Source organism: Gasterosteus aculeatus, chromosome 17, assembly GCF_964276395.1.
Source record: "Gasterosteus aculeatus chromosome 17, fGasAcu3.hap1.1, whole genome shotgun sequence".
In the NCBI taxonomy this organism is placed as follows: Eukaryota; Metazoa; Chordata; class Actinopteri; order Perciformes; family Gasterosteidae; genus Gasterosteus; species Gasterosteus aculeatus.
Window position 1 is genome coordinate 20,070,005 of NC_135705.1, and position 22,998 is coordinate 20,093,002.

The 22,998-nt window shown below is 43.8% G+C and overlaps 1 protein-coding gene across 1 annotated transcript in view; it reads right to left on the reverse strand.

The window, feature by feature from the left end:
* The window catches only part of LOC120835361 (receptor-type tyrosine-protein phosphatase gamma-like), a 208,674-nt gene extending 197,903 nt beyond the window's left edge, over positions 1-10,771 (reverse strand). The window contains exon 1 of the mRNA XM_078091719.1: positions 10,072-10,771. Within this exon, the coding sequence (XP_077947845.1) occupies positions 10,072-10,165 (94 nt within the window). The 5' untranslated portion in view covers positions 10,166-10,771. The remainder of the gene's footprint in view (positions 1-10,071) is intronic.
* Positions 10,772-22,998: the final 12,227 nt, after the last annotated feature.

Genomic DNA, 22,998 nt, shown 5'->3' on the forward strand with positions numbered 1-22,998 from the left:
AATATTTAGTCACAGCAAAAGTAATTGCCGTCTATTAGACATACACTGATATACTCTGCTGTCACCTTCCCTCTCTCTCAGTGTGGTACCCAGAAAGTACTTCAGGAGCGTCAGGCTTGGCTGATTTCCATTCGATTTCCCCTGCGGGCCATCCATCGGCCCGGCTACGTGGCGAGTCGGAGCGCCCAGCCCGAGGTGATTAACTGAAGAAAGATGGCTGCAGTTCCCGGCGTAAATCCAAAGGCGTTTCAGGTGGAACACGGGTGCTTGTCGAGCTATGAGAAATGGGGGATGGCTCACCCAATCGAGCAGTGAAAACCTCCTCTCCCTCTCTGTCCTTACTCCAGTTTAAGCAAACATAGGGGAGGCGAACATGAAGAGGGGGAGGGGGTTAAAAAGATGAATGCCTTTTAAGAAGAGCACAAAAATAAAAGGTAATGCATGATTGAAAGCTTTATTCCGAGAGATGATGGAAGAAAGAGTGACAGGGGGGAGAAAGCATGAGCAGTCCTCTGCAGCCAGGGGTGATATTATTAAACCCCATCTATTGAACATCTGGCTCGAGGAACCAAACAAAGTGGCCTGCTCCGTAAATCTGAAATTGAGCAGATATCCATTCAAAGGGCAAGACAAGCGTCAGTCCTGCTGAAAACTCTCCATTCATCATTCACCTAACATGTCGTCCTACACAGAACATGAGAAAAGCTCTCTGAATCATCTGGTAATTAGTTTTATCAAATCATTTTACCGTCATAAATATAAATGAATGCCCGTTTCAGGTAAAGCTGAAGTTACCTCTATGAAGTTTAATACACTGCAATCTAAATTGTTCAGTTCACAATTATATACACCATGATGCGAAAAATGTACATTGATCAAAGTGAAATAAGATCATAATCATTATGCAAGCAAATATATTCTTATAAAATGTAAATTCGGGCCTGAAACGTCATAGAGATCAAAAAGGAGTTAATAACAACTTTTCAGAAACCAGTACGGTCGGTTATAAAAGAAGTGTTTAAGTACATGGGATTTACTGTTGTTTTTTGCAAATTCATGGGATTTCACTGGCATTGGTATCTCCTTATGGTGACATTTTCGATTTGATCTGATTTGACAGTCAAATAAATCATCTTAGCTGTTTGTTCAGTGGCAACAGTCACTGACAATCTGTCGATAGCAGTACCATTGTGACCAACCATATATTTGAATCCTTACATAGCTTCTTAATGTACCGTTTATGACCATAAGTATGCTGTATCTGGCGGAAGGACAAGTTGGATGAGTTTACAGTGGGAGAGAAGTCTTGATAACTTCAAACATGTTTGTTAGCAGAACCATGTAACTGACAGGATTCATGACTGACTTCCCCTCTGCAAGGGGGACACTGTCTTTGTCCTCTCTCGCTTCTCTTTGCAAGAATCCTGACCATTTACTTTCAAATGAAATGTAACTTGTGTAAATGATTCAAACTGGCTGGCAGTTTGGCTCTCGGGGTGAAGACAAAGACAGGTGTTTCATGGTCGGTTCTGCTGGATGGATTGCATTGAAATACGATACCGAACTTCATGTCCATAGATGAGGAACCCTAGTGACTTTGGTTCTTGTGCTACCAGTACTATAAAGCTTTAAATTATACTTTGAAATAGCTTGAAATGTCTGGAAAACAATTGGATGAATTGTCATGGGCTTTAATGCACAAGTTACAATTCCGTTTTGAACAGTAAATCCCTCAAATGTTCACTTGTTAATCCATGACAAGACGAGGCTTGAATTAATTTAAAGATAAACGTAAACTCCTTCCCCACCACGCTCTCCCTTGTGGTCAGGGGGAGAATTATCTGGAAGATTGTGAGAGAAAACCAATACATGAAGCCAAATCAGACGGCTGGTGGAGCAACGAGCACCAAAGACCAGCTTAACAGAGCTGTAAAACAGTGGGTGAGGTCAATATTCAGAAAGAAGAGAATGTATTGCTGTTTAAAGGAGCTCCCCCTGGAACTCTGACAAATTGGGCTATGCTCTTGTCTTGGTAGCCCTCAAATGCCCATCTCTCTCTCCGAGGAGGAAGCCAGTGTCTCCCAAGCATTAAAGTGGAAAAACCAACGCAACTGCAAGAATTTAATGAGGACTCTGCTCCGTCCTGCGCTTAGAGTGTGACACAACACTTCTTGGCATTTTCTCTCTTCTTTATCCACTGCCTTTATTTCCACTGCTTACACATGAGGCATGGAGTGGAAATCCAGGCTAGAAACCAGCACTACTGGAAGAAAGTCTGCAAGTAGGTGAACACTGCTAATAAGGCTCAATACAAAAAGAAATAAAAAATCCAATAAGAAAGACTTGTGGACAGCCACGGTCAAAGGCATCATATTACTGTAGAGATTGAGAAATGCACCTGCAATAATTGTCTGCTGTCTTTTTAACAGTTTTCTTTTATATGTGAAAACTGATTTTCTATATTTACTTTTATCAAGCATGTAAATTGTACTGTTGGTTGTGGTTTTATGTGTGTGCACCAGCTTTCCCCCCAATTCCATGAATGAAATTCATATTGCCCAACACAATTAAAATCCAGGACAATATTCAACATAATATAAAACTTTATTTTCATGAATTGATAATATTCTAATATATTGTAAATGTTTTCAGTATTAAGTACTATATTCAATCTGGTAACTACAAATGATTTGAGCCTGGACCCAACACTTGTGTGAACATGTAAGTACTTGAGGTAGAGCAAAAACCTGCAGAGTATAAGACGACCATCGCTGATGGGATCACTATGGCCTAATAAGATAAAGGGTGTAAAAAGCAAAGGGTTTGGTTTCCTCTAAGCCTGTAGTGGCCCCAAATATAATATCTTATATATTTCTCTATTAGCAGCCGAGGAGGTTTTAAAAAGGTGTCCAAGCCTTTGAATCTTGATGCCGACTTTGAGATTGATCCAGAATCTTAATTTCCATTGCTTTATTCATTAATACTGCAAATGCTACTTTGTGAGCGCATAACAACTAAAACATGGGTGTGTGTGTGTGCGTGCGTGTAGGTTTTTCCATTCTTGTGAAAAATGGGATTTAACTCTATGGCCATTAGCTGTGACTGTGTTCAGAATGATAATCTGTGGTTACAGAAGCATGTTAATGTGAACAGAGAGGAGAGAAACCGGGCCAGGCAGGAAAACCAAATGCTGCTGTACAAATAGGAAACAATGAGCGAAAGACGGGAAAGGACAGGGGGGACATGAATTAAACAGAAAATAGGGCAGAAGGAAAGACAATGGAGTAAAGAAATTGTCTTAGGGGTAGTAAGAGCAACATCACTGTAAACAAAGAAAGTTGAAGGATAAAGGAACAAAAAGAACGGCAGGAGGTGCGAAGGGAACGACAAAGGAGGAAAAGGGTAGAATCAAAGAAATCGTTCTTTAAAAAAATATATAATGATTGGATGCAATCCAAAGAAAAGAATGAGAAATGCAAAAATAGAATATGAGAGAAGGGGAACAAAGAATGAAAGTCAGATGAACGGGAGCCAAAGGGATGACAAGATTAAATAAGAGTAGAAGAATAATACGACTATGAGGTAAGAATATAGAGACAACAACAGTTCAAGTTCAAGGTAAGACACCAATGAAAGGACGTGAGCGGAAGACTGACTGCACTGTTCAGTTAAACATGAGGACGCTTGTCTGACTGACAGACCAATATCACGGGAATGTGGTGACACCTCTTTCACCCTTTTCCCAGAAAAGGCAGCTGCTTACATTCCTCTGTCAGCAGGGATGACTGATGGAAGTCGAGTCAAGTGCATCTCACCATTCAAAACGGGAGAAGGTAGCGGGGAGTGAAGGAACACCCATCTACACCTTTCACAAGTGTATCGGCGAGCCGTCAAAGCTCTGGAGTGAATGGCCCCCTATCGAGGCTGACAAAAAGACACAAAGTGTCTGAATGTCCTGGCGCCTGCCAAGGTGGTGGAGAAATTGGGACGCAGCCCGTGGCCCAAAAAAAAACACACACCACCACCTGGCAACCGCCTGCCTCCTCCGTGTCAGGAGCATCCCATCGAACCGCCTCGTGCAGCCTGGGGAGCGAACTGGCCGTGCCACGGTGTGGATGTTCGGGGGAAGACCGACTCCCTTTGGCTTTTGTTGTGTCCATTTGTTTCCCATCTCATCTCCTTCTTGTCTCTCACCTCCCGATGTTTGTTTGGTGTCGCCGTGAGTTAGGCTCCTCAGCCTCCGTGCCGGCCGACAGCCTGTCAGTCTAAGCTCCTTTTAACACACAGCGGCGCTACACAGTGACACACAAGCTCCCCTGGCATCCCGCTTAGCAAAATAGAAAAAAGAAAACTGGGCTTGGCTGCGTACACCTCTCCACTCTCATCAGCATCTCGTGCTGTCTCTGTGTCTTTCTCTCTTCTCTTTGTTTTTCCGCTCTCTGTGTTGAGTTTCTGCCTGCACGCAACCGCAGCCTGCGAGGCTGCCTGGCCGCATTTATTGGTTTACCAAGAGGGAACGGAGACAAAAGTAGTGGACGGGCTTTTTGTGCAAGAAATGCATTCAACTAATCGTTTACTCTGCTGTTGCTGCCTGCAGTGCTGATTTCCGCTCCATTTTTATTATGCTGGGGTCAAAAAGCTACTTGAGTATGGCTAAGAAAATACCCAACTTCTACGGTTTCTGATTCCTCACTTGGACAAAGGCAGACATATTTTTCACGTTGAATGAGTTTCTTCGAAGGGGTCTTTTGTGACAACACGGCCACAGTGATCATCTAACCTGCTGTTGGTTTGGGTTTTCCCAGTGAGGAAGCCCTGCATGGAGAACCATGTGCACAGCGAACATGGCTGGTGATGGTGCACGTGATGAAGGGCCCTGTCATTTCTGTGACGTAGAAACCACAGGCAGAAAGTGATAATAAAGACGGGTTTAGAGCGCTTCATTTACAAAATTATTAAATTGTTGATATATATATTAAACTTTGATTTAATATATCAAATCAAAGTTTAATATATATATCAAGTTATTCTTTCCGAACACGAGATTCTGCAATCAGAAATGGAAAACAGAAATTGGGAGAAAAGAATTAAGCAAATCAGTTCTTTTCCTACGGCCAATTGTGGATCAATGAGCAGCTACAGAGGATTTCTGTCCAACCATAGTTGCAGAGAGATGAATGGAGGCTTATGCTGCTACTGGATATGTAATAAGATTGTGCAATAATTGTATCTGACTAAGCCATTAAAAGGTTTGCTACTTTCTGATCAGATGAACCAAGATTACGTACATACCCGGCTATTTAAGTTACTTGTGATATCGCTGTACTCAGTGTGAAGAATACGTTTGTTTATTTCCCCCCAAAAAATATTGGAATCTGTATCGGCAGCTTTTGAGAGAAATATCAAACTCATTGACGGGAACGAATCTATCACACAAGCATGATATGCTGCTTTTACTTTAGAGACAATGTGGCTGGAAAAAGACCAACAGTATTAGTCAGTGGTATGAAAGGGCTGCTTCAGATAATGGCTGAGGAAGCCCAAGAAGCTACACCAAAACCCTGCTGGAGGTCTAAGCAAAGCGAGTGTGGGGAGGAGGGGGTGCTCAGGAGGCCTGACTGAGGCACCCTCCAGAAAATGATAGGAAAACACCCGCTCCTCTCTCCTTCAAATAATCCAGCACTGGACTTGATTAAAACAATGGCGTGGAACAATGGAGCCACAGAGATAAGTGAGAGCCTGGTGGTGGTTGAAGAACGAAAGAGAGAAACAAGGCCCGGCATCAGCTGCAGACCAGACACCATCTCTCCCACTCTGCTCCTTATCACGCTGCACTGAGGGGCCGCGAGCTTGTGAATTCATAAAGAAATGAAATCCGATGAGAAACAGATTAAAAAGCTAACAGGCGCGCTCAGCTGAGCGGAAAACGCTGATCGAAAAACAAAATAAGGCGATGTTCCGTGCACGGCTCCGCTCATCGCGTTCCCGGGATATCATTGGCGCCTCACCACTTAATATCACCATTACTATTGTTATCATTTATCAGACCTATTTATCTTTAGTTCCTTCCCTTTGTACAACCAAAAAGCATCATTTACTGCTAAAAATCAATAGCCCGATAGGGAAGGGATGTTTTCTTTTCCCTTCATTTATCTGCTTCTCGCTCATGCTGCTCCCTCCCAATGACATGGTGACAGCTCCCAAAGCAGCATCCTCCATGGACGCCCCCCCCCCCCCCGTGCATCTTACATTCACACACACAAACATGGCGCGCTATCTTTTAATCAATCTATTAAGTAAAGCCGGGATGGTGCTGATAGGCCCTTCGCTGACTGATAGTGACCCGCGAGCCGGCGTGCCAGCGCTTTCCCGGCCACAGAGGAGGCCAGATAATAGCTCGCCGAGCCCCGAGATGACGATGATGATGATGATGATAATGTTGCCAACCGTGGGCCACGAAGCATATCCAATCCCCTCCCCAAATGTCAACCTCCTTCCCGTATTGCTGCAACAAAGAGGCTCAGAGAAAAGGTTTGTGACACGGAGACCTGCTTAGAATGGTTAACAAACCCGCGTCTCATTTGCTCCTGGGTGTGAGAGAAGCCGGGGCGGTGTGCACACACACACTCCGAGCGGAGAAAAGGAGGGTGCATGGGGAGGAACAGGAGAGGAAAGCGACAAAGATGGATGGAAGGCGGGTTGGTGAAAAGATGTGGCAGCTCAGGCGCTTGTTGTGAGATTACAATGACTGTTCTGTTTTTCCTCCTGGCCACGAGCGACGGGCCCCGTTCCTTTCCACCGCGGAGAGCGACAGCTTTAAGGGCAGACATCTCTCTCTGTCGCTGTCTCCTTTTCTCTCGTGTGTTTGGTTAACCCAGGGCTGAAGTGTGGTGCAGTGACAGCGCCGCTGACACCGCATGCCGCAGACGGAAAAGGGAAAGTGATGCTGCGTGTCGGCTAGCGGAAGCCCCCCTCCCGGGGATGTTCAGGGGCTTTGCAGCCCCCCCCCCCGCCCGAAAAAAACAGATGTTTGCGTGACTGCAAACCGGCCATTATGTGGGCGACTGGGGGGCGTGTTGGCAGCGGCCGGGGTCACTGGTGCACACGCGGCAGTTTCCCCTGTATGTGTGACAGCACTCGGACGAACCACCGGCAGTGTTGCTCTGCAGCGAGGTGCGACTCCGGAGTAAACAATGCATTGTGCTCCTGGAAAGCTCAGAGCATGAAGCACTTAGCCGTGCCCCCCCCCACCCCCCCAAACCTACAGCTTAGCGCTGAGGCCGTGATTGCAGACGTCAGAGCCTCCATGCTGAGGAAATCAGAGGGAGCCACTTTAAAAGATGCAAACTGCACGAACATGAAGTGAAATAAATCACTGGCATCTGGCTCGCGCTTCTCCTCGAGCTGCTTTGCAATGCGGGTGGTACCCGATTCTGAATCTCTATAGTAAACTATAGTAATAGCTCACTAATGTTGGTGTAATGTACGAACTTATGCAGGCAAAATTCTTCATCATTGTCATAATAGTCTCATCGTTTCAATGCCGCCTTTATACTGTACTCCTTATTCTTTAAACTAAATCTTCATTTTCATCCTTAGTGTGATTATCTTGTTAATTACAATATTTTGTTTGCTAGCTGTTTTGGAAACGAGTTGTCGTTTTTCTATTGTTTTGAATAATAATAAATTATTATTAATGATGATGATTCAGTACACAATACAGTGGCAAAATGGACCAACGTGATAAATGATGCATTTGGAAGTATGCCTGCATCTTTCAACAAACACAAAGGAGAATATTTACAGCAGAGACAGTTGTTTCTGAACCTCCCTGCACAGCGACGCAGGGCCATTAAATCGGAAATGCTAAAATGAATGTACAGCTGATTATACGCTATGAGCCACCGAAGCATTGGTGAAGTGTTTTTTTAAGGAAAGCCCATCTATCCTTTCGATGCGCTTTTCCAAACCAATCTGGTGGATAAGAGCGTTATTAATAGAAAAGGGGAGCGGGCCGGAGGTATAAGGAGACAATCCCACCCAGCGGGCCGCTAACACCGACCGCTCTCAGAGAGGCGACTGGAATGGGAGGTCGAGTCGAGACATCGTCGTTGTGTGTCCCACGACGGATTTGTCCTTTGGTGACAATGTCCACTTTCAGAGAGATCCGTCATGTGGATAAAGCTTTACGAGCTTCCAGCCGAACATCCGTCCACCTTTTCCATTAGTTACATTTCCTCATATTTCATTACAGTCGATCCCCCTTTACCCAAAATGATATTTTGTGATTTGTCAAAGTCATATAGAGGTGCTTTTGACATTCGCCCCCGTCTCACAGCAGGCAGATTATTCATTTATTTAACCCTTTTTTTTTCCGTATCTGTTTGATGTGTTGGTTTTCCTTTTAATCAACACACATTAACCTAAATGTTTTATCTGCTGATGATTTAGTTGATTAATAACCACAACAGCTTCAGTTAAAAGAAAATATGAATCCATTTGGTTTCATTCAAATTGAAATATTTGGTTTGTGAAAACTACTTACAAAAAATCCTCACGTGCTCACAAACCACTACAACTAAACTAATTCTTCACCTTGGGACAAACTGCTCTCCATCCAGCTAACGAAGCATCTCTCTCCTTCACCTCCCCACTCAATCAACATTATTTCTCCCTGGATTTGTAATCAGATGCAACAAGACATGAAAAATGGAGAGGATGGAAAAGCCCGGCACAAAACCCAGAATGTCCAACAAGCGCCGTTTGATGAAGTGCATCGTCTATCACTTCTAACAGCACACTGGGACGGACTAGTTCATGGGTCAACGGGGCAGCATTATCTTTACACCCCCATCTATCATTCTGCGTGTTGAACGGCATCTCTTCAGCCTCAAAAAACACAATTCATTTTATTTTGTAAAGTCCAAAAGCACAAGGACAAATTTGCGTCGCAGGGCTTCACAGTGCGTACACATGCAACATCCTCCGTCTAAAACCTCCCATTGGCAAAGGAAAAAAAAAAACGAAAATGAAAAACTGGGAGGCTGATACAACTTCACTAGTGGGTCACATCGAGAGAACGTTGACGTTAGTGGCTCCTCAGACGGAGGGTCGGGGGCCAGTCACTGCACCTCCAAATTACACGTCCATCTTTCTCTTTTGCACAAAGCACCATTCTTCCGGCCAAAATACATTGGACATGTTTTTGGCAATATGCAGCAACATGTCCAACACTAATGATTCATTTTGGAAGATAAAGATGCTCACAGACGGAAGTCCTTTGTAAAGTGTTATTACATCTGCGAATTATTTAACGCTGGTGCTGGAGAAGCCTGTGAAAGTGCCGAAGACATCGTATCTCCTCCACATGTCGGATACGTGGACACTGGTCAAGGTCGAACTTAATTCGGTAAATGTATTTCGAATTTGATCCAACATATTCCTCCTCCTGTCTGCCTGGGAGTAAAAAGCAACAGCAGAGGTGTTGGAACCCGAGGCTTTGGACCCACCCGGGCCTTCGGCTCAGCTGTAATTCAAGGAGAGGGCTAACGAATGGGTTCTACAGCAGCTTTGGGGGGTTTCGGTGCTGCGTGTGAAGGGCTTCACAGCCCTGCTGTCTGGCTCCAGGCGCTGAGGATAAAAGGCTGACAAGACATCACATCTTCCCCGTTGCATCTACCCAGAGCTGTGACCCAACTACCGGCATCCTGCCGCTCAGCCTCCGTGCGTGATTGCTGTTTAACGCCGCAAAGAGCGGAAACGGACGGAGTTCCTGCGCCAGGTGGAGCTGGATGTCAGGAGGTTCTAACAGGTCACCCCGTTGCATACTAATCGTGGTATTGACCGCCTTCTGGCGTGTCTCACAGTTCCCAGTCGTCGCTGCGCTGCCGGGCAGGAGGCACCGATACCCCCAGCCGGGAACCCGTTACGGGATATGCACTGGGTGGGGGGCGCTTTCTCCATCACCATGCCGGGGATGCGTTTCGTCCCAACAACAACAACAACAACCACACAGGAGGTGATCACATTCCTTCGTGGAGCCCGGTGTTTGACGGGGGGTGCGAAACTTACCAGGGTGACATTGTGCCCGGAGGAGCACGAAGGCAGGCACCATCAGTGAGAAAATCCACCAGCAGCAGCGACACGGATGCAGTAGCCTCCACATGGCAGTGATGTGCAAGTCGACATGCAAACAATAAACCGCAACAACTGTTGAGTCCCCCCCCTCCCTCCCCCTCTCCCCCCTCTTTGCGGGCGATTCAGCCGACGCGTTCGCCGCGTAAAAAGCAGCACCAAAGACGCAGCGCAGGCGGAGAGGTGGAGGAGGACGCAGAGGAGGAGGGGGGAGAGATGTTCAAAGATCCACTGAAGAGTCGTTCTGTCCCGAGGAAAGGCCAATTACCCCGGTCACGAGCATAACGCGCGGACAGCGGTGGTTGTGGAGGCGCGTGGATGCGCTCAGCCAGGTGACAGCGGCTCGGAGAACACTAGCAGCGGCGGTCCACGCGGCGCGCCGGCGCTCCTGCGGCTGCGGCGGTGGAGGCAGCGCTCGTCGGGCACGCAGAGCGGGGAGAGTCGGTGTGGGTTCTGGTGGTAGAACGGCGCTGGAAGCTTTCCATTCCTCCGTCCATCCAGGAGATAGCGTGTGAGCCCAAGTCTGGCAAGGACTTTAAAACAGTCTCGTGGTGTGAGGGGGGGGGGGGGGGGGGGAGGAGATGGAGGTTATTCCTCTGGATCCTAGCGCCGACTTCAGACCGCACAGCCGCTCTGTTTAATAGCGAGAACATGTCCCTACTAATAGGTAATGATCGATATGAGCTCTAAGGGAATCCGTTTTCTTCATATTAATGACTTCAAACTAGACCACCACTAGACTGCAGAAGATGTTGTACTGATTTCATAGTCAAAGCCATGGAAGGACTTCCATTCCTGATGGAAACTACCCAGGAGAAGTATACTTACAAGGGTCATCATTTGGATTCTGGAAAAAAAAAATCGTCAGCAATGAGAATATCAATATTTGCAACACATAAGAAGACCTGCATGTAACAGCGTATAGCATACAAACCGATCAACAAAAGAACCATGTGCCACCGCTATAAAAACTATAAACTCTACAGGGCCAAAACAATTATTCCAGACTTAACTTGTCAGATAAGAATTCCCTCAAAAATACCCCTGCTAAACACAGAGGTCTAGAGTAAACACTAGTCCTATGTGAATCAGCATTTTGGATTTGATTTGGAGGGGTATTGTTTTTCCTGACGTTTTCTTTGCGCTATGCAGATAACCTGCGTTATGGTCTGTTCGACTCTACACGGACCATCATTTTCTAAATGAACATTATGTTGTATTGAAGACATGAAACTATAGAATGAGACCACAAACTCATGTTTACAATGTTTACTGAGGGAATAAAGAAAGAGAAGTATGAGAAAACATCAATTTTCCCATAGACTTTTATGGAATCAGTGGAGTTGCCCTCTGCTGGTCACTAGAGAGAATGCAAGAGGTACTTCCACACTGGTTTTACTTCTCAGAGCTCACTACATAGAGCCTCGCCATCACACCAGGGGATAACGTCAGTAAATTTAACTAAAGTAGACACTCGTCTACCGCGTATGAGTTTATCTTTTGGGGGAGGGGGGGGGGGGGGGGGTGTTTATTGCCTGAGGTCCCCTGTTAATAATAGTCCTGTGTGAATAGACCTTTAGTCTGTCAGAGGCGTAGCAGAGGAGCTCTATAAAGTCTAAGACAGTGGCTCATCAACAGAAAAAGCAGAACAGAGCTTTGCGACATCCAAATCCCAAAGGTGGTGGGTGTCTGAGATGAGGAGGGAGATTGTTAGAAAAATTGTCACTGACTTTGCTGTGTTTCTTCGAGTCACAGTTACACCAATCTTTCTGAAAAGACCCTTGTTGGTGTTGTTCTAGCTGCTCCAGAGAGGTTCGGAGAGACCAGGAAAGAATATTTCTAATGCATGTGTGAATGTTGACTCCTCCATCTCATTTTAGCTGAACCTGTCTTTAAAAACAAACAAAAAGACACATATTTGTTCATCTCCACCCAAAGAAAGGGGACTCAAAAGTGTAATAGGCATTTCTGTATTTTATTCTATGTGTAAATTACTCAGATGGTCAGGCTTTGAGGGGGAGTGTGTTCCACTGTGATGGAGCTCAAATGGTAGAATGTTTTGAACTTGGACCGTGGAACTTTTAATAACATTTGATTCCCTAATCTAAGGGGTCTCGGAGCAGAATAGGGGGTTAAGAGTTCAGAAATGTAAAGCTGAGCCGGACCATGTAGGGATTTAAAAGTAATCAATAGAATCTTAAATTGAATTCTGTAACAGGAAAGCAGTGTAACTGGAGTGATGCGTTCCCTACATGGAGGGTTTGTGAGCAGGTTCGTGAGTTGTGCTGCTGCATTCTGTCCATAGCAATCTTGAAGAGAGGAAATGGGGCTAGGAAGGACCAGTTCATTTCGGTTTTTGGGCGGCATTGACTTGACTTTGGCAATATTTCTGTCTTGTAAATAGAAAGATTGAAGAAGACTCCTGTGTGCTGATTGAAGTTGAGGTACCAATCAATATAAACTCTTTAGTTTCTAGCCAATTGTGTCCTGTTAGTAAGTGTTCCAGGGTGGGTATTACACTTAGAAATAGGATCAGTACCAACAACCAAGACCTCAGTCGTATCTGCTTCAGTTGCAGGAAGTTGGGAGCCGTCCACTCCTTACTGGCAACAGAGCCAGAAATTCCAGATTGATATGACTTCGAGGGCAAAATGAGAAGTGACATTTAAAGAAGAAAATGCCATCAGAATCAATAATAATATTTACAGCGTACAAGGCAGTCAGCAGTCTCTGGATGTGGAAATTACATCACAAACCATGTGGTCACCACATATTCATAAATCCACAGAAGATGAATCTTCAGAATTGTAAACTAAATTCCTGTTGGTTTAATGTAGTTTGTCTTCATTAGATTAGATTCAACTTTGTCATTGCACAGAGTGCATCTAACCAGAAAGTGCAAGAGAGCATGAAGTGTATGAGTATGTCTATGTGGTACCGTATATATAAACAAGAGAATATGTACAAAGTAAAAAATATACATGGCACAGTATATACATTAAACAGCAAGATTGTGAATATGAATGACATGCAACAATATGGCATAATTGGAGTGCAGAAACAAAATGTCCCTTATTTGAAGTTTGTGTGGTGCTTTTTGGCCTCTGCTCCATAATTGTCAAACCTATGATAAAAATTGGTATTTCCCTGGCACTACCAGGTCGATCTGGAAATGCTTTCCTGTCAGGATAAAGGGAAACACCTGTGGGAGTGTTTTGGTTAACAAATGAATAGAGATGGGAATCAGAAAAATTGTCCAGAATAACCTGAAAAAAAATCCCTCACATGGGATCAATCCCTATAAAAATGGAGATATCGGGCTAAAATCTGTCATAGCCCAGCATGTGGACACTGTTTGTGGAAAGATTTACTTTAAACAGCGAAGCAAAACCGCTCTAGAGAGGCGTTGGTACAGGCCTCACATCATGTGGCAAAGATTATTTTACAAGTCAGGCTGTGATTGGCCAATGTTTAAACCCTCGTTTTAATTGTCAGAGCATATTGGATCCGACTAGCCCCACGTGGAGAAGAGCACTAGCTCCCTTAACCACTCAGAAGCCAGAACGCGTAGAGCAAATGATGACCCATAGCTCTGAAAGTTCCCCCCCAGAACCCTCCAAACTTAAGAGAACAGGTGGAATGTTAGGGACGCACAAGGTGGATGCTGGAGATGGATATTTTAATCGAAAAACCCCAGAATAAATTCTAATTTTCTTTCTAAAACGGCAAAGGTGAGAAGTATTTATGATTGAAAAGCGATAATGTGATTTGGGTGCTTGGGTGTTTGTTTTCTCATAACTTTGGGAAGAGTTGTCTGAGAGAAATGTGACAGATATTGCTGTAATCCGGTTGGAATGTGCTTTCTGTTGCTTGCACTTGCCGGTGTTACGTCTCCACTGTTTTTTGAACATTCTGTCACGGCTCCACTGTGATGTCAGCTCTGCTCCCCTGTTTGTTCTATGTGTGGGTGTCGTTTGGGCGTGGCTGCCATCAGATGCCATCTGGGCTCCTCACCTGTCCATCATTTAGACCCTGGTCACGCCCAGCTGAAATACCCCGGGGGTATTTCGGGGGTCCCATCGCTCAGTGTTATATATACTCCCGGCCCTTTAAGACTGCAAAGCTTGGTTAATCGGTAACTTTGATAGCGCTGAACCTAACCTGTGTGTTTTTTCCAGCCCAGTGGATCTCCGGACCACATCGTCGCCCAGACAGAGCTTCTTCCACAGCCTCGCCACTGCATTCCCTACTCGATCCACATACCTACAAAATGTTCCCTGAATCCCAAAGACCAGACCAGGGTCTCCAGTGCCAATCCCAATCAAATACATTTCATTGGGAGTGGCATTTCTGTTAGCCTGTCAACAGAACAAGGACATGCTCCCTCCTTGAGAGACCGGCTTTGTAATGGCACATCATCATTACAAACATGTTCTCTCATCCTGTCAGAGGACATAATGTGATGTTTGGCAATACATTCCTCAAGCCAAATTAGAAACAAATTTCTTGCCATTTCAATGGATTACGGTTCTATAATAATGGTGCCACAGCTGGACGTTGGTCTTTGGTGTTGATTTTCTTTTGAGATTGGTTCAGACACCAAATTCAACTAAAAACACTACATTATATATCAGTGTAGAGTGGCTCGTCTATACTCAATCTTATTGGATCACTTCATTTTCATATTAAGTGTGCTCCACATGTCTATATGGTGAGGTGCATTTTAAAAGTCCCTTCTTGAAAAAAAGATTGTAAATGAGGCATGTTACAGCAGGTGGAAAATATGCCGTCCAATAACGATTTAGACCACGCAGATACATTGTGTGAGAAAGTGAACTTGATCATTTCGTGGAATTCTAGAAAAGATCAGGTTTCTAGAATTCTAGCAATGATAACGTTTCTAGAATTTCTAGAAATGATCATATTTCTAGAATTTCCTTTCCTAATATGGGGTGCTTTTTAAGGGAGTCTACAGGGAGAAAACATTGGCAAACGGTCCTTTCTCTCAGTGTCCTAGTCATGTGACAATGGTGGGGACAGGCCAGTACACTCCAGCAGTGGTGGAATGTAACTAGGTACTTTTATTCAAGTGTTATTTCGAGTTACTTGTATTTGACTTGAAGTGTATAATTACCTTCACCTATAGTTCTGAATCAGTTGTCTCTACCTTCAGAGCCATTGCCGTGTGCAGTCTCGGTTAGTGCCATCATTGCTACCTGCTCTCTCACTGGAATCCCATGTGTCATGTTCGCTAACCAGTGCTGACAGACTGAAACGAGCATGTCTTCAAAGCTTCTCAAAGTGAACCAACAAGCTCTGCATACATATTCCCCTTTCATCTATATTTTGACTGAATTCCCGCAAGTAGCTGGAGAGCCTAAAAAAAGACGACTTATGTGCATGTGTGTGTGGCGGGGGGGGGGGGATTCATAACTCGAATTAAGGAATGCGTGGGCACCGAGCAGCTGTCACTGCAGGAATTAAGTGCCATTTTGAAAGCCTGTATTTGGTTTTCATCATGGATTCATCAATGCCCTGTCATACCATACATCATTCCATTAGAATGGTCTCTAAGACAACTTTAGAGTTCTATTCCTTTCCAATTGGATTGAGCTCAGAATTAGTTTCCTCCTTAATACCTGGAACAACAGCATAGTTGAGGTTAGCCACGTAGAATAGTCAGTCATAATAAAAATACAATGACATTTCAAAAGGTTGTCTTCAGAGCTTTTTAGTCTCAGCATATCATTTCTTCAGTTTAAAGAATGATTCTCGGTTCAGTCTAGATGAATTTTCAGGTTCGGATAAACCGGCACCTGCGGAGTTAATGAGGAAGGCTGGTGAAGAAACAGAGCCTGGTCCACAAAATGCTAATTTTGATCTGCATCCTCTGGATGTGTGACAATGAAGTTTAGACGATCATGTGGCAGGAAGGTGGTTTGTGGTAACTTGGAGTGTTTCCCAAAGAGCCAAAAATCCCTTAATGCAACTTGCGTGGTGAGAGTTGGCTTAAAAGTTTAGGAATCAGCAATTTCCCTTGACGACCCAGTAAAATATCAACTGTACATTTAACAGTTTTGACCCTATCCTCAAGTGTTCATTTTTTATTTATCTGAAAAAAAGTAATTGCTGTGCACTGGGAGCGTTGGAAAAGTAAGTATCAAGAAGGGACAAGTGCATGCAAACATCGTGCGAGAGACACGGTCCACCCTGGATGGTCATGTGACACACAACCATTCACACTCACACACCTAAAGTCAATTTAGAATCTCAAATCCCCAGAGCATGTCTTTGGACTGGACCCGGAGAAACCCCCCCCCACACACACGGGGAGAACATGCAAAATCCACACAGACAGGAAACCTAGGACCTTCTCGTGCTAACCACCACGCCACTGTGCTGCTCCTCCTCTATCTTTACTCAAGTTTTAACTTCTCACAAACAGTTTGGACCAGTTTAGAGAAGTCCAATAAAGAAGAGGAAAGAAATTAAGTATTGAAGTCTTTCTCACATTTCCCAGTGACATGGACTGCAAACCGTTCGTTCAATATATGGCTGCTTCACCTCATAGGTGATGCTACTAGCCTAGCTCATGTGAAGATGTAATTGGCCTTGGCTTGAGGCATGTTTTCGGGTTGTGCGTCATTCAGTCTGGTCAATTCTGGTGAACACATGGGGGAATTGGAGCTTTTGACTTTACGGTTGAAATTTGGTGGTTGAAAGTCGCTCTGACCTCAAAAATACCTTCAGAACTGTGGCGATAAAGCCAAGAAATCATGTAATTATGACAATGTCTTACAATTGTCTGGGATGGTATGCAAGAACTTACAAAGCAGGTGTGGTATAAGTTACTGGGGTCATCATCATCACCAAGTAAAACAGGGAGACTTTGGGGTACGACGGTGCTCATTGCAGTCACATCTGGTTTCTAGAAGTGCTAATTAACAATGAAAAACACTTTTTTTCTTAGATTATGAAATTTATATATATTTATTATATATACTGTATATATATCCGCTCTATATAGAGTGAATAAAAAAGCTCAGAACAGCATGTGTCATGGATCCGCCTCTTCATCCATATGCCATGTATATAAGTATCTTTTACGACTGTTTTGCAACTGCAGACTTGATCCATGTCGAAAAATGTAATATATTAGTCGTATTCCAATAATATCGTATTCTGCTGTAACCTAAACGCACCAGTATATGGACCTGATTGATGCCGTCAGTTTGGGGAGATTGTAATGCACCGGGACTGTTATGTCCTAAAAATAAAGATGATGGTGGTTGTGATACTCAACCTTTAAACAGCTGAGGGAATCTGTCAAATTTGGAGCGGGGAGCAAACTAAAAAGCTCCATGTTGTGAGGGTTCTTCTCTGGAGCTTGATGCTGTAGGGAAAGTTTGAGAGTGGCTTCTTTGGCTAAAGATTGCTCAGTTGTAATTCAGCGGTTAAACTGTGTGTGTGTGTGTCTGTGTGGGCATACTGCTAGAGGTCAGTAGAGCTGCCAAATGATTTTCACTGGGAGGCCGTTAGGTCAACGTGAAGGTGGGAAAAATGGGGTACTGATGGACCTAAAGCTGAATATTAATGCTTGACCTCTCCCCCTTGGTGGGTCTCACATTTACATCAAAAATCACATCCATTCTGCTTTCTTCCCCGACAGGGAAAGAGGGCAGCTGCTTCGTGTCCTCTGCAGCACTGACTAGTCAGTGTAAGGCAGGTAAAGATTCCACCTACGCGAGCATACGTGGAATCTCTCCCTGTTATAGTTTGAACGTTTAAGCCAGATAATCATGTGTTCCACTTAAGAGTCCAAAGAACACATTATAGAATGATTTTCTGAATTCCTGACAGTCACATTCTGCACATTTCTACGATTGTGAAAATGGGGTACTGCTGGACCTCAAGTTGAATATTAATGGGAATATTTACTTTTGTTTCCACAAATCCTCCCTGGACCCCAGACCGTGTAGACACGGACCATTGCGTGTGTTTGGATACATGGAAAATAAAGCAATACACTCATGCATCGTTGATGAAGCATCACAAGCTGGTACCTCTCTCTTGTTCATGCTGAACAAACCACTTTTTACATCACGCCATCAGCTGCCATTGGAAATGAAAGGCTGATTCAAGATGAAACGTATCTGGTGAATCTGCTGTTGTGTTCTATCCTTTATTCTCTTTCCGATTTCCCAGTAAAGCACGTTGCAGCTGTTACTCCTTTTGATATGGGCCATTTACAAAAAACTTTATGAAAATAAATTGTTATTATCGATCACACAAGATATGATTCTTAACAGATTGAGCCTTCATTGCCCTAGATGAGACTAACTGAATAGAAACCAGAGTTCACTGGAACAATTACAGACAATTTGGAAAAATGCTTCAACAAGAACCGCAAAGAAAGTTGAAGGATGTATCGTGGACACAGAAAAACAATCTTCTTCTGTAGGTTCAAAGAGCTGAAGCTACTTGAAAAGAAATCTGTCTTAAAAAGCTAGAAGGGTTCATAAAATATATCTGATAGCATGCTGACAATGGCTATTTCAGACCTTCTTATGCAGAAATAAAGACAGTAAAAATGGAGGAGGCACCACAGACCACCATTACCTTCACCACCCAAAAGTAGAACTAAAAAGGAAAGAAAGGGGCAGGTAAGAGTAAAAGAAAGCTAACAGAAGAACAAGGAGTTCTCGTCTGAACTTTCCCCAGAACAATATGAACGTTTCACCAACAAAACCACAGTTAAAAACAAGGCTAAAAACTAGTCGGAGCTTTTAGAGAAAAAGTGACTGTCTGGTTCCTGTCATCACGATGCTGATGGAGGTCACTGCAAATAGTCAGAAGATAACTTTAGTTGTGCACAGGGTTGGTGGAATGACCATGAAGGTGAACTGAAAGATATGTCCTCAAGGTCACAATCAGAACTCCTCGAGGAACAGAGAGGGCACATGAACTTGTCCTCAAGGTCAGAATCAGAACTCCTGAAGGAACACAGAGGGCACGGGAACTTGTCCTCAAGGTCAGAATCAGAACTCCTCAAGGAACAGAGAGGGCACATGAACTTGTCTGCCACTGCCTGGGTGAAATTGCCAAGTGCACAAAGTAATTGAACCTGACAAGTTGCAGAAATTCTTCCAAGAGGTCGAGCTGGAGGAATTGAGAAGGGTGAGCAGACCCGACCTGTTTGAGAAAGTAGAAGTGGCAGCACACAAGTCCAAAACACACTTTGCTCGCTCCATGAGGATAGCTGCTGTCAAGTATGAGGGGATTTTCAACCATATAGTGTTGTGGAATATTTCAATAAAACTAGTTCGGGAGAAGAGAAACTCCAAATTTAAGATATAAGGGGGAAATATCAAAAAATTATATTTGGAAAATATTCAATATTAATTCATTATCACAGGTTAACGTCCTGTTTGTTTATTGTACTCTACTGGTGTAGTTGAAGTGCAGTTTTTTTTCTTTCTCTTCGCAAATTTCCAAGTTAAATAATAAATGGGATTTGTACAGAGTTAGTGCTTGAAAACTGACTTTCATGTGGCACTTACTCATCCTTAGAAACTCCCCTAACTTGTTATACGTCCATAGTGCCGCTTGCTTATGTGTATTAGTGTCATCAGGCACTAGAGGGGCGAGCATTTTTCCCTTGACTGATGCAAAAGGGCTCAAAGGATCTTAGTCAGAGCAGTATTCGTGCCCTCAGCCATAGAAATGTCCTACTCTGACGGCTCATCGCTCATTAGTTAGGTGCAGTGATCAAGGTCACACTGCGTCCCAATTCAACCTGCCTTGGGTGGAGCTCTGCTGGAACAGGTCCAGGTCCAGGAGCTTCACTGCCAAACCCTTCTGCGTCGGTCATGCATGTCAAAATAGTTAGGACCATACAGCAGCTCTACAATCAGTAAGACTCTTGACCCAATGAGCGGACCCCAAAGGGCCTTTTGAATTCTTTAAATGCTGTGGGAAGGTCTTTCAGTGCTCCATACGCTTTCTCTAGACAATATATTGTGACTGCCTTTCCATTGGTCTCGTGCATTTAAAATATTCTGTTCACACTGCAGCAGACATGCAAAATGTTGTCGTCAATTGTTTTACCATGTCAGCGACCAAAAAGTAACGAGAATGCCAAGCCGTTATTTAGGGAGGTGAAGAATTTAGACAGAATTGGCTTGTTAACCATTTCAATCAGGAGAGCCATCTGAACTTTAAACAATGATTTAGTAAAACAAGTATCAGTATTAAAAGTTTGTTGGGGCTTGGACTCCATTCAGCCGTAGGATAGACCAGGGACCGAGGTGCCGAGATGAGATGAGGCATATCCCCCCCTTTGGGAGTCCAGACACTGGTGGTAGTAGAGAATAAATTGCTCTAATCATCTGATATGTCAGATTTTCCTGCTGATGGAGGGGGGGGGGGGGGGGGGGTGACAACAGAGAGGAGAACAGCAATGTTTAACGTTGAACAGCAATGACAGCAAACGGCGCATCCGCCCCCAGTCAGCTTATGGGGGATCCACAGCGGAGGCCCCTGGGGCAGGCATCAGCTTCTCCAGTCTTCCTAACTGAATTTAGCTTCATATAAATCAGAGAGCATCTCCCCCTGCATATATTTAATTGAACTTAGTCATTCATGCAGGAGACTGTATATTGTACAGAACTATAATTAAAACTTTACTTGAATCCTAGGGCATGTGTACATATGTATGTTCAAGTCAGTCGTACCGAAATGCTTTGAGGCCTTTTTGCCAAGAGGGCTCTTGAAAGCACTTGCTGTTGCTGCAACATAATTCTATTCAGCAGAAACTGGCGGCTCTCCTAATTTGATTAAGTTTCTTCAAGCCAAGAGGAAAAAAATCAAGATACATTCATCCGATTCATCAAAATAGTCAACAGAAACAAAGTAGTTCTACAATAGTTAATATGTTTGGATGCCAAACGCCCACTGTAGAGTATCTGTACTCATGTTTGTAAGTAGGGGGAAGTATGTTTGGCACATGTTATGATTGACAATAATGTAACAGAATATTTGTAGGGACTAAAAACCAATAATACGAATCAAGTCCCATTGATATTCACTCCTTAAGAGTAAAGAATTCTGAAGGTTTAAGTTCGAGCCCTGACTATAATTACCGATTGTCACCACCATACAAATGCACAAGTAACGCATAGAAAACGTTCTTTAAAGTATAACAGAGTTTATTGAATTGCAGAAATGATGGCCGACTATTAATTAAACAGCAGAAGGAAACTAAATCAACATTGGCCATAGTAATGACTAATAACAGCAGAGGGAGACAAAGTGACAATGGCTGTCGATTATCACACAGGGAGAAGGGCTCAGTCACTATAAAACAGCAGAGGGAGGCACTACGGCAACTCCAGCACTTCGAGGAAAAAGGGGGAGGAGTACTTTTAGATAATGGCAGCAACTGTCGGTGTACCGCAGATTGTGGCGGTGTTCCTTCAACGGATTGAGTTATAACTCCCGGTTTAGTTGCGGTAAATAATCTAAAACCATGAAAGCTATTTCGGCCATGACAACAATAACTCCTTAGCGTGAGTAAATTCTGCGATCTCAAATCCCCTACAGCAGAATTTACAGCAGGCAAGATTACAGATGCAATAGGATCCCAATCAAACATGATTTACCACACGATGATAGCGGACTCGGTCATCCGTGCGATATAGTACCACATTAAAAACTCTACAAACAACTAACATGGACATAAAAGCTTTTATGAACTTTAATGTGCCCAGAAAACCAGCCTCTTACTGTTCTGTGGGTGCAGTTTTGAACGGATCCTTGGATCCAGCGATCAGCTGCTTTTAAGCTTCTTGATGAAAACGGAGTTCATTTCGCATATTCATATAGCAGGAAAACTCAGAGCATTTGTATGTCCTTATGTCCACTTGTGGATCAAACAGGAGAAACCAACGAGTGTCATCTTCTTCAGGATCTAAATCAAAAAGAAATAAAAGCCACAAAACACGAACAAAATAAAGTCAAGACTTCACTAAACGAAAACTTTGCAAATGTTGATCTTGAGCCAACCGATATCAGATTGAAAGAAGTCGTCTCGCGCCGTGTCAGGTTATGAAACTCGGGCGTCACTCCCATGTGACCAACGTCCTTGTCCAATGAGAGCTCTGTCCGTTTTCACACCTTCTAGTTTGTTCTCCATTGGAGCGCAGTACTCCACAGGCGTTTTGTGCATGTTTGAGTCTCTTTTCTCGGACATGGTTGTGAGGGCCCAACAGCGTCTTATCCCAGTGGGGATTGTTTTTGAGAAAGGAACGCTGGCAAAACAACTCCACTCAAGGTCCACTTGATTTCTTGTTTTGAAGCTTCTGACTTAAGTGGTTTGCATTGCGTAACTCAATAGTTCCATCCATCCATTATCCTGGACTGCTCCTACTCAGCTGCCAACAGCCCAAGTGCGTAGCAAAGGTGATGGCCTGGAGCCATTAGAATCACATCAGAATCTTAAAAATGCACAGGTGCAATGTTGAGTTCCCTGACCCAGACGCTTGCACCTTGAGATCCTGACTATCAACATCACAAACAGAGTTGGTGCGTGTAACAACTTTTGCAGAGGCCAACACCCAATGGAAATGTATGACAGCATGAGCATTGCTTCTCCTGGGTCTGAAATAAATCTGTATATATATTTATAGTTCAATTACAACCAAAATGTTTATTCTATAACAAAACCTAAAACAAAACCCAGTGCAGTCGCAGTATGAATTAGAAACAAATATATTCAATTGAATATATATATATTGAATATATAATTGAATGTGGCCCCCCAGACAGTCTTGCGGTCACCAGTCTAGCTGACAATTTAACCGCATA